The sequence below is a fragment of the Orycteropus afer genome, unplaced genomic scaffold, assembly GCF_000298275.1.
Source record: "Orycteropus afer afer isolate SDZICR_OR568_19922 unplaced genomic scaffold, OryAfe1.0 scaffold00056, whole genome shotgun sequence".
NCBI classification, from domain to species: Eukaryota; Metazoa; Chordata; class Mammalia; order Tubulidentata; family Orycteropodidae; genus Orycteropus; species Orycteropus afer.
In genome coordinates, this window is record NW_006921643.1 from 2,340,397 (window position 1) to 2,353,024 (window position 12,628).

Genomic DNA, 12,628 nt, shown 5'->3' on the forward strand with positions numbered 1-12,628 from the left:
CCCCATAGTTACCTCTTCCCAGTGTCCATCCCTTCATGGACTCCTGCCCCCTGAGCTGTCTCCCTGTGCATAGGCAGCCCTTCTTTCTCAATGATTGTTCTCTCCAAGGAGTGTATCTACCTCAGGTAAATGTTCAACTCATATGCCTGTCTTCTGTTTGACTGGAAACCACAGGTATGGGTTCGATTCCAGACCTGAAGGAGCTAGGGGCCATAGTCTCAGTGGTTCCACCAGAGGAGCCTTGTTTTTCACCGATTCCTTTAGTGCAGCTTCAACTTTTTCCTTTAATACCATTGGTTCTTCATCATATGCCACCTCCTGAAATGGATGATCATCTAACAGCTCTTTTTGGTATAGTGATTCTGTATATTACATCCACCTTCTTTTGATGTTCCCTGCATCACTGAACATACTGCCCATGGAATCTTTCAATATTGCAATTCACAGCCTAAATATTTGCTTCAGGTCTTTCAGCTTGAGAAATGCTGAGCATGTTCCTCCTTTTCAGTTTTTTAACTCCAGGTCTTTGCACATTTCATTATAGTAATTGACTGTCTTCTCAAGCTGCTCTTTGAAATATTCTGTTCAGCTCTTTTATCATGTCAATTCTTCCATTTGCTTTAGCTACTTTCCATTTAAGAGCAAGTTTCAGAGTCTCTTCTGACATCCATTTTGGTCTTTCTTCCTTTCTTGTCTTTTTAATGACCTTTTACTTTCTTCATGGATGATGCGCTTGATGTCATCCCACAATTCCTTTGGTTTTCAGTCATAGGTGTTCGATGCATCAAATCTGTTCTTTAAATGGTCTCTAAATTCAGGAGGGATATAATCAAGGTCATATTTTGGCTCTCATGGACTTGTTTTCATTGTCTTCAGTTTCAACTTGCATTTGCATATGAGCAGTTGATGGTCTGTTCCACAATCACCTCTTGGCCTTGTTTTGGCTGAAGATATTGAGCTTCTCCATCACCTCTTGCTACAGATGTAGTCAGTCTGATTCTTGTGTACTCCATCTGGCAAAGTCCACACGTATAGCCACTGTTGTGTTGTTGCAAAAATGTATTTACGATGAATAAGTCATTGATCTTGCAAAATTCTATCATGCAACCTCTAGCATCATTTCTATCACCAAGGCCATATTTTCTAAATACCAGTGATTCTTCTTTGTTTCCAACTTTTGTGCATTCTAATAATCAGTGATAATTGACACATCTTGATTGCATGTTTGGTCAATTTCAGACTGTAGAAGTTGGTAAAATCTTCAATTTCCTCATCTTTGGCTTTGGTGGTTGGTGCGTACCCTGGAATATGCTAATTGGCTTTAGCTTGGGTTCTAAGCTTAGGCCTGGCTTCTTGAACAAAAGGGAGCCCTGGTGACATATGGTGAAAGTGGCTGGCTCCTAACCAAAAAGTTCAAATTCAAACCCACCAGATGTTCCATGAGAGAAACATGTACCAGTCTGCTTCCACAGATATTTACAGCATTGGAAACCCTATGGAGCAATTCTACTCTGTCCTATAGGGTTGTTATGAGTTAGCATCAGCTCAGTTAGGTTTTGGTTTTGGGTCTGGAACCAAACAGGGCAAAGGAAATAGGATTACCATGATTGGATCCACTTGGGGATTGAATTAGCTTCCTCTAAGTGATCCAGGGATGGATGGATACCTAAATACAATTAAGGTTCTGTTAGAAAGGAGGAATAGGATAATAGCCACTAAAAAAAAAAAAAACCCTCACTGCCATTGAGTTGTTTCCAACTCATAGTGACCCCCATTGGATTTCCAAGGCTGTAAATCTTTATAGTAAATTGCCCAGTCTTCCTTCCTCAGAGAAGCTGGTGGGTTTGAACCGCTGACCTTCCAGTTAGCAGTCAAGTGCTATATCCACTACACCACCAGAGCTTCTCATGGCCACTAGAAAAGCAAATAATAATTACCACTAAATTCTCAGTGGCCCACTTTCCTCTCACAAGTCTTATATTTTTACTCTGAGTGGAATATTACTCTGAATTGGGGTTTACTCTAACTAGGGAGATTTTGCCCTTGTGCCACAGTAACATAAAACACAACTATGGCCTTTAAAATTTGTAAAAATGAGTAAAACAAATTAACTATCTTAAGCAGCTAATGGAATTATACTTTTTATAGTATTTATTTTTATCTTAGGTAATCAGAACTTTTTATGAATATCATCCCCCCGTCACAAGATCATTTTTATGCCCTAAATAAAAATGGAAGCATTAGGGTAACTGGTTCAAAAGCATAAGAAGAACTCCTGGTAATACTCTAGGTCCAGATTTCCTGTCTTTAAGTTTTACATTATCTATGTTACCTTTTAAAACATTATTTAGAAACTTCAGTAGATTTTGAAACTGTTACCTGGTTAGTATATCTAATCAGTAGACAAACTTATTGCTTGCACTAAGATCTTACCCATTTATTTTTCTTTTTGTGCACATATCTAGAAAATTAAAATACAGTACTATTGTTTTCTCCTTTTTTTATTAGTTTACATTTCAGATCATAATACTGACTTTCACTTTACTCACTCATCTGACATCGAGCACTTACTATGTACAAAGTACAACAGTTCTGTTGTTGTTATGTGCTGACAACAACAGAACTGTTGTACCTTGTACATAGTAGGTGCTCGATGGCAGATGAGTGAATAAAGTGAAAGTCAGTATTATGATCTGAACTGTAATAAAAAAAGGAGAAAACAATAGTACTGTATTTCGAGCACCTACCATGTACAAAAAAGCAATCTACTTCTGTAGTGATACCGCCTCGGAAACCCAAGGAGGGGTCACTATGAGTCGGGGCCGACTCAACGGCACATAACAAAAAAAAAAATTGTACAAGTTACAACAGTTGTACAAGGTACAACCTAGAAGGTTCTGTTTTTTTAACTGGGTTTGGGGTTTTGTTTGTTTGTTTGTTTTTCAGCACCTTATTCCAGTTCCAATAATATTTGCTAATACTTTTAAGTAAACATAACTACATTGTGGTCAAGATGCAGGTTCCTTAAAGCACTACCAATTCTTACTTACCTGAGGTTGTAGAGAACACCTGAAATACAGATCAAACTAGTAAACAACCTCAAAATCATTTTCTATTTTGTGTTGGAGTTAATTTTTATATTTCTATTTGCATGTAGGTCCTTGTATCCAGTTTCCAGTGGGTAAAATAAACAGAAAATGTTTACTTTAATATAATATGTGGCCTTAACATTTAGAAGCAAGAAGTATCTGTTATAAGCTATAGGGGAAGCCGATATCCCTCCCCTGAAATATTGAAGAATTATATATTTTGGGGTGTGGAAGGAGAGAGTCCTAATAACAGTAATTAACAGTATAGAAATTTCTTGAACATCATCTCATTTTCCTATGGGCATAAATTGGTATCCCCAGTTGAACAAACAATCTGAACACAAAATAGAATGAATTATCTGGCTAAAATAATATCTTACTTCCTTATTTACATTGGTCTTTGACCACTTTGACTGTTCAGGGATACAAAAAAAAAAAAGTGGATTCATTAATAAATAAGTGAATCTACTAGAAAAATTTAAACAAACCCATGACCCCAAAGAAACATATTTTGTACAAAATAACTTATTATTATTAAAGTATGTGTCACCACTGCTTACAAATTTCATTCATATTTGGTAGTGAAATATAAATGCTTGAAATATACATTTATTTGTACAAAGCTAATTTTACAGATTGGTGGCAGAATTCCCTGCAACTGGAGGAATACTTACTTCATGGCAATTTTACTCTGTGAAGCTCCTCAGATATGTTAGTTATTATGATTATTTTCTTGCTTCCTGTGAAATCACATTTTGTATTTTTCTCGTTGTCTTCACAACACAAGAAGTAAAAAAAATAAAAGAATTTAAATCTGCCTATTTCAAAAGTATTTGGAACTGGATAGAATTACTACTTTTGGTGGTGAGTATATATTCAATATATATATATAGTGGAAGGGTATCACATATGAACTCACCAGTGATCTTCTATTCATCCAAGATTTACTTTAAAAACTACAAGTATGAATCATAAAATGAACTTCTGTCATAGTACATCCTTATGGTCTCCTTCCAAAAGGGAGAAATCTTTTCACTTTTATCTTTGGGAGCACAAGGATAAGTCTAGATGAATAGGTAATTCGATAGGCATCATGATTTATTATGAGCAGTAGGCCGCCCCACCCCCACTCAAAAATGTTTTCCTCACAGGACCTCATGTTTCACCAATCTTGGGACTTTTGGGGGCAGAGGCCTTTAAAATGTGCTCTACTGTGTTGTCTAAATCTGCTTTCCTCCTCAGGCTAGATTTTGTGATTGGCAAAGGACAAGCCTAGGCAGAATACCGAAAAGTGGGGGTGTGGTGGTGGTGGTGGTGGTGGTGGTGGGGTGTTGAGCATCTGTATGATATCTTATGCGAACAATAGGGCACAGAATTGGTGAATAGTCCCTGAAAGAAACTGAAGACTGCCAGTTCTGTTCATTGGAATATACTGAAACAAATACAGAGATGTAAGCAGGGTAGAACAGATGCTAAGAACAGTCAAGGAACAGTCAATAGAGAAACTTTCTGGCTCATACAATCTTACCTTTTACCCTTTTTGGCCCTTAGTTATAGCCAATCCAGTATTTAAGCCTTCTTTCCCTATATCAGATTAAAGGGTTACCAGATTCAGAAAGTATGCCACCAGCCTCTTTGTTATCCCCAGCATAGAATTAAAAGCTTTTACCTATCTAAGTATTTCTGACAAGGTAAGTCAAATGAAAAAAATCATGCTAGTTATTAAATTCTTATACCTGACTCTGAAATCCTCTTCTGAAAGGGTTATGAAAGGGTTCTAAAAAGATTTGGTTTTTGTAACTATAAATTTTCTTGTAGTGGTACAGAGTGCAGTATATGAAACTTTTACATATTATGTGCTTATAGGAAGCAGAAACCCTTACAGCTTAGTCAGAGTTAAATAATCAATGTATCTGTGATTGATGACTGTAAGAAATATAAGGCAGGTGACCAGGCAGTCAATATTTTTCTACTTTTATAATTATGCCCCCTTTACCATCTGTAAATTAAGGGTTACTTCCATTTGTGTAAAAGCCTATATCTGATATCTCCCTCTAGTTTGGTTAAATTTTTGAGGAATTTTTTCATGTGTTTCTTCATAGGCTGCAAGAGATTTAGAAGTAGAAATAGTCTCTAATTTCACCCTTCTTATTTTCTCATTTAGCTGTGCTTTATGGCCATTTCCTTCAACGCATACTGTAATATACAAATTTTTCTCTCACTTGGGCAGCTTTTGGAAAATACTGAAAAATATTCAGACTTCTATTATCTTGCATATTGGCACATTCACTACAATAATGTAATTGCTATTACCATCTTCTTTGCATGGATAAAGGTATTTATATTTTTTTATATTACATAATACAATAGTGTAATGACATAATGGGAAATTAAATTACAAAGTCAGGAATAAACAAAAGGATCTTCTCAACTATAAAGTAATTTTTAAAGTAGTTTGGCCTTGTAATGCTTTCTGGCAAGGCCTCAAACATCTCCTGGCTATCATTAAGGACCTCCTTTAATTTGAAGCACATTTCTTCTAAAATTAATTTAACTTACCCTAAGTAATTATAGCCTTTGATATTCTTTCTTCTATTTCAATTAACTTTGTTCTTTTTCAGATATTCAAATTCATAAGCTTTAATAAGACAATGTCTCAGCTATCATCAACCTTGTCCCGCTGTATCAAAGACATAGTAGGATTTGCCATCATGTTTTTTATAATATTCTTTGCTTACGCCCAGTTAGGATTTCTTGTTTTTGGATCACAGGTTGACGACTTTTCCACTTTTCAAAATTCCATGTAAGCTCTGAGTATAAGTGTAATTATAATTTTTAATTTATAACAAGAAAAATTATGGTAAAGGCCTATAATAAGTAGTAACAAACTTCAATACATCTAAATATGGTTTAATATTGTCATTGATGGCTAAATATCTGTCTCAAATAAAGTAGGATTGACACTGAAAGATCCAAATGAATAGTAGTATCCATTTTTTAGGCATTAGCAGGTCAAGTTAGAAAAAACAATTTTTCATATTTCATTGGAAGTGAAAGTATTATCTAAGATAGTGGAAACTGGCCACATGTCTTTGCAAAATTTTTCTGTGGGTAAAAGAAATCTTGGGAGCTATGGTGGTGTAGTGCCTAAGGCATTTGATGGCTAACCAGAAGGCTGGAAGTTCAAACCCACCAGCCACTCCTCGGAAGGAAGATTGGGCAATCTACTTCTATAGTGATACCACCGTGGAAAACCAGGGAGGGGTCACTATGAGTCAGATCTGACTCGATGGCAGTGAGTTTGGTTTGGTTTTAGGTTAAAAGAAATCTTAAGTGTTTTCCTTAGAGGGCTCCGTCTTTAGAATCCTTTTACTGATATTTTACCTTTGCTGATTTGGCAAAGATGTGTCTTAAAAATAACTTTATATCATAAAGCATTCAGTAGCAGAAAACTAGCTTACAGAACTGATTAAGGTAGAATCCTGAGAAATATACTATGGCTTTTCTTTAAAAGTGAAACATTTTGTTCTGTAAACTTTTGCCCAAACCACCACAGAATGTTCAAAAATTAAAAGTGAAATATTTTTGTAAATTTACTGTATTTTGGGAGTAGGTTAAGCAAATTTTATCTGTATAAGGGAAATTATGATAGTCTAAAATACCAATATTCTGATACGTTCTGTATAAAGTCCCTGGGTAGCACAAATGGTTTGCACTTGGCAGGTAACCAGAAGGTTGGTGGTTTGGATCCCCCCAGTGGCATCACAGAAGAAAAAGGCCTGCTGATCTGCTTCTGTAAGGATTAAAGTCACCTCAACAACATAACAAAAAAAGAAAAACAAAACAAAACAAAAAATCAACATCAAAATATTTTCTTTGGAATTCTAGACCAAGTTTGTCTGGGGGGAAATGGCTTTATAGTTAAATGTTTGGGAAACTTTGCATCATCCTAATAGAAATTTACAGTGCACTTTAACACACACCTCTGAGAAACCCTGCAATAAATGAACTGTTCAACGTTAGTTCCAAATTCCCCATATTTATTTGTCTATGATCCTTTTACTCGAATTTTAGGAAACTTTGATCTAACAAAATGTCATAGATTTCTCCTCTTTTTTATATCACATGTAAATAATTAAAGTGCTGATTGTATAACATTTATTACATCTTTATAACATAATCCTTTACTGTATCAGCAAAGGGAAGAAGAGTGGATTGAGAACCGTGAGGATCTATATCTACTTCCAATTCTAGCACTAGCTGCTTTACTTTTTTAGACCTTGGTTTCCTTATCTGTAAATTGAAGGAGCTGGACTAAACCCCAGATGCCCCTTCCAGTTTCACATGATTATAATTTAAGAAGTCTAATTAGTTCATCTGGGAGTGGATGATAGATGCAGTTTCAATATCTTCTTGGTCCTTTCCCATGATCTTAATTCTTTTAAGTGTGATTTAATAATAAAACTTTTTAATAGAATTGAGCACTGAATATAAATGCAGTAATTTACAGATCCTTGGAAATTTGTTTTATTTGGGTAGTGGGGAGGAAAGGAAGATAGAACACATGGATTAAACAGGTAGAGAACTTTGGAATGTATTAATGAAGGGACTTCTGCTTTTGTTAATAGTGTGCTAGATTATTCAGACCAACCTCATCTTGAGGCCAATTTTAAAAACTGGATGAAATACATAACACTGAAAAATGAACAAGTGAATGAAAACTGGGTGAAAATTAAAAGGTGAAAATCCAAAGATGTAAGCCTAGCACCCAAAGTTACTTTGGCCCTGAGGGTATTTTTGCTGCTACAGAAGAATTAGCTGAAAAATGGTTTTTAGCTACCTCTTAGGATGAGACATAAGGCAAAGCCTAGGGCCTGCCTAAGGTGGGAGATGGTGGGGAGAGGGTATCTGATAACCTCTCTATATGTGGAACAGTGACTCTGAAGTGCTACAACCTCAAGTTAAAGATGAATCTCTAACAGTGATTTGAAGCTTGGGTTCAATCACCTACGTGTCTAGGGAACCTCAGATCTTGAATTTGGATTAAGATGGTGCCAGGTTGGAATGCTTGCATATACTTGGCTGACAAAAAAAAAAAAAAAAACAACTCTGAAAGAAAGTATATTCATCCTAGGTCTCACTTATTTCTACAAGTAATTTTTCAAATATAATGTATTGTTTACCATCAAAGATAACAGAACCAGCATATACAACAGACAAGAGAAACACTGATTGATATTAGAATAATCAGACAGCATTTACTATATTTAGAGAAATAAAACCCAAGTCAGAAATATCTTGAGAGAACAGAAAACTATAAAAGTGACATCTTTGAAAAAGAATCAATTAGAATTCAGAAACTGAAGATTACTGTAACAGATTACAAATCCACTGAACATGTGGAACAACAAATAAGACAGATGAAGAGAGAATGAGTGAAGGGAAGTCAGAAGAAATTATCAAAAAGTGGCATGGAGAGAAAAAATGTTAGGAAAGGGTATGAGACATAAAGGATAGAATGAGAAAGCCTAATATATGTTTAACCTGAGTTACAGAAGATGAAAGTGGAACAGAAGCAATATTTAGAGAATGCTTAGGAATAGTTACCACCCGGGCAAAGCATCCAAGAGAAAGACTGACAAGTCATATTAACCACACATAGCGCACTGTCAAGGGATAGACATTTTAACAAATAAGGAAGAACTCTAGAAAGTTAGCAAGGGTCTCAAGAAGTTATAGAACAGTATTTTCATTTAATGTAACTTTGTATGTTGAGGGGTCATGGTGCTTTTAGTTTGCAGTTGAAAAGAAAAAAAAAAATAGTTTGGATAAACTAAACTCCAATTAGGAGAGAAAGGGGACAATCCCAATTATACTTTATATGGAATCTCCAATTTCTATGTGAGCATATTGCTTAAGTTTTTGTTAATTCTCATTATTTACAGAGCAGAGGTAAACGTTCCTGATAGAAAAGGGCTGAATGGAAGCATAAGTCAATGAGATAATTTTTGGAGAGGAGGAAAGAATGAGAAAACAATGCTTTAATTTACCTTTTCTTTTATAAACACGACTTGTTAGAAACATTAAAACAGAACCTCTTTTTTCTCCTGTAACAGAGGAGAAAGTATTTTAATTGTGGTGAAACTTCTCATCTTCTTCCAATTCAGCATTTCTCTTTCTATCATTTGTAGAACATTAAAAGCAGGATAAATATTTTTGTCTATGTATGATTTAGTCACATATTGGTAGGTTCTAGGGATGAAATCCACACAGCTCTGAGTCCTAGGACCAAATGGTCTATTTCCTTGAATATGTCCTTCATTGTAGATAGCCCTATGCTCCTTTTGTGATGGCAAAAACAACATAGGACAAGAAACCTCTTTTGACTGACTGATCAATCATGTAGAGCATCAGTATATTACTGCAAATTCCTTCCCAGGTTTCCCCTTAAAATAAAGAACTCACACACATAACTTATACCTGATATTCCTGATATATCTGGTAATGCCATTACAAATTAATGATGAGAAAAATGAGACTTCATGTTAGAAAATACTAATCCTACATCTGCTACTGCTCCTCTAAATAATTCAAAGACATTAATTTTCCATCTCTAAAACTAGAAATATAAAGATTTGTAGTATTTTAAATGCTATCTCACATCAAAATCAAGCTTTTATAAGTTATTGAAGAGAATTACATAAACTTCAGAACCATTATTGCCAACACTTATTTGAGACTTATTAGTGACAAACTGTTGGCATCCTTATTTTAGTGTAAGTTAAGAGGTGGTTCAAACAAAATTTACAACATCGTGGACATTAGAAAGCTTAAGATTCCTGGATCTACTACAAGTTGAAAAAAAATTGTTGGACAAAGTATTCTAAGTCTTAGAAGGGTATAAGAATCAAACAAGGGGGCCAATGCCAAGACTAAATTATTTCAAGGTTCAAATCTTGTAAGTGAACAAATAGTTCATGATGGTTAAATTGAAGACCATAATTTCTTGGACTACCTGTTCAGCTACAAAGTACCTCAAGTCCTGCCTTTAGAGAGATTTTCCATATCGTTTTATAGAACACTGTACTAATATAACTAAAGTCAGAGAACATATGCCATATGCAGCTAGATACATTCCTAGAGACTTTCCATCAGTTGCCAAGTGTGCATATGAAGATACATTTTTCTAATGTTTTTCTTTCTTCCCATCAAAGATTTGCACAATTTCGAATTGTTCTTGGAGATTTTAATTTTGCTGGTATTCAGCAAGCCAATCGGATCTTGGGACCTATTTACTTCATCACTTTCATCTTTTTTGTGTTCTTTGTCCTGTTGGTAAGAATGACCATATATGCACCCTTTGATCTTTTTGCTTACACTTTTTAGAATAAAAAATGAAATTACTCATTGAGACTAAGTTATATTACTGCTTAGTTGTAAGAATAATTTATTTAGAATGGTATGGATGCCTACTAATCCAGGTTGTCTGGTCCAGTGTCTACTGTTTTCAAGTTGCCCAATAGATAATGTGATCACAACCGTAGTTACCATCTGTGTGTTTATTGTGTGCCAAAACCAAAACCAAACTCACTGCCATCGAGTCGAACCCGACTCATAGGATCCCTCCTTGAGCTTCTGAGGCAGTATCACTATAGAAGTAGATTGCCCAACCTTCCTTCTGAGGAGTGGCTGGTGAGTTTGAACCACCAGCCTTCTGGTTAGCAGTCAGATGCCTTGGGCACTATGCTACCAGAGCTGCTAAATCATTTACATATGTAACTTGAGTGTCCCAGGTCTCTCCAGACTGTAGGTATGAATTAGGTCATTAATATTATGCTGATATTGCAATTACTTTTGTAACATTATGCCGATATTGCAATTACTTTTGGCTCTTACCAGCTGAAACCTCACACTTTTATGATTTCTAGGAGTCCTCAGGATGGATACCTCACATGTGCTCAGGACAAGTCTATTCAGTACCTAGTTAAGGCACTGCTACTGTCCTCCATGAAAACACTTTTTGTCATGCACAGAAATTATCCCTTAAAGGTGGCCCAGAGCCCACAGTGTGACAAAGCTGGGCTACAGAAAAAGGTGGAAAGGTGGATTGGATATAAGACTACCCTCTCCAATCTCCAGTTTTTTTGTGTTATCTGGGCATTAATAGTCATAGCACCCTTAGTATGAATGCTAATTATACAGCTTTCTAGAATTAAAAGAACCCTATGAACATGATTACATTATTCTAATTCTGATGTATAATATTGATTATATATAATGTGTGTAACCAGCTCATATACACTATTTTACATTCTGCTGTTCTTGTTTAACATTTTCCATTCTATCATATTGTAGTCTACATGGTTAATTCTCTTACTAAGCATGTAAGTAAGGAGCTCTGGTGGTGTACTGCTTAAGGCATTTGACTGCTAACCAGAAGGTTGGTGGTTCAAACCCACGAGCCACTCCTTGAAAGTAAGACTGGGCAATCTACTTCCATAAAGATTTACCACCTCAGAAAACCAATGGGGGTTGCTATGAGTCAGAATCAACTCAATGGCAGTGGGTTTGGAAGCATATGTTACTTTTAAAATTTAAACCTAATTTTATAAGAATAATTGTTGGAATATTTTTCCCTAGAACATGTTCTTGGCAATAATTAATGATACCTATTCAGAAGTGAAGGCTGATTATTCAATAGGCAGAAGGCCAGATTTTGAACTTGGTAAAATGATTAAAAACGTGAGTCAAACTCTTTTCTCAATTGCAATTATAAGACAAGTTTTGTTCACTTTACATCACTGTAGTCTGAATAACACCTAAACCCCAAATGATACATATTTTTTCCAGTGTTAACTTATATTTTCATTATTTCACTACTAGGGAAATGAAGTATGCTCTCTGGCTTTAAAAATGTAGCCCAAATTATTTTAGGGTGATGTATCGAACAGTAATTGAGTTATTTACTAAGTGCAAAGCACCATGTTAGGTGTTACAAGAAAACTCCTCCAAAAGCTTTCAATTTAAATGCTGGTAAATTTCTGTAACAATCTGAACTCAAGAGCTCAGTGTGCTTCCTCTTCCTAACATTTCTATTCATAGTTACCCCGGCTCAAAAACCTTAGCCTTTTTATTCCCTTGTTCCTTAGACTGTTTTGAAATGTACAGTGTGTGAAGTGTATCTCTATAGCTCTTGCTCACATATGTGGAATCCAAGGCAATGTTGAATTCTAACTGCTAGATTATCACCCAACCTTCTGTATAGTTAACATCTTAAGTACTCTAGCCTCTTCCAAAGCTCTGATCCCATCACTTCTCTGCTCAAAAATCATCAGTCTCCTCTGGGCCTGTCAAAATAAGTCCAAATTATTTTAAGTCTCACAACATCAACCTATCTTTATTAACTATCATTTAATTATAGTATTTCTCCCTTCTCTGCCTCCATTAGGAGCTCTGGTAGCATAGTGGCTAAGACACTTGCCTGCTAACCAGAAGGCTGGCGGTTCAAACCCACCAGCCACTCCTCGGAAGGAAGGTTG

The 12,628-nt window shown here is 35.6% G+C and overlaps 1 protein-coding gene across 1 annotated transcript in view; it reads left to right on the top strand.

The window, feature by feature from the left end:
• PKD2L2 (polycystin 2 like 2, transient receptor potential cation channel) overlaps positions 1 to 12,628 on the top strand; it is a 66,429-nt gene that overhangs the window by 20,684 nt on the left and 33,117 nt on the right. Inside the window, exons 6-10 of the mRNA XM_007938940.1 lie at positions 3,725 to 3,953; positions 5,254 to 5,424; positions 5,711 to 5,892; positions 10,304 to 10,424; positions 11,730 to 11,831. Of these exons, the coding sequence (XP_007937131.1) occupies positions 3,725 to 3,953; positions 5,254 to 5,424; positions 5,711 to 5,892; positions 10,304 to 10,424; positions 11,730 to 11,831 (805 nt within the window). The remainder of the gene's footprint in view (positions 1 to 3,724; positions 3,954 to 5,253; positions 5,425 to 5,710; positions 5,893 to 10,303; positions 10,425 to 11,729; positions 11,832 to 12,628) is intronic.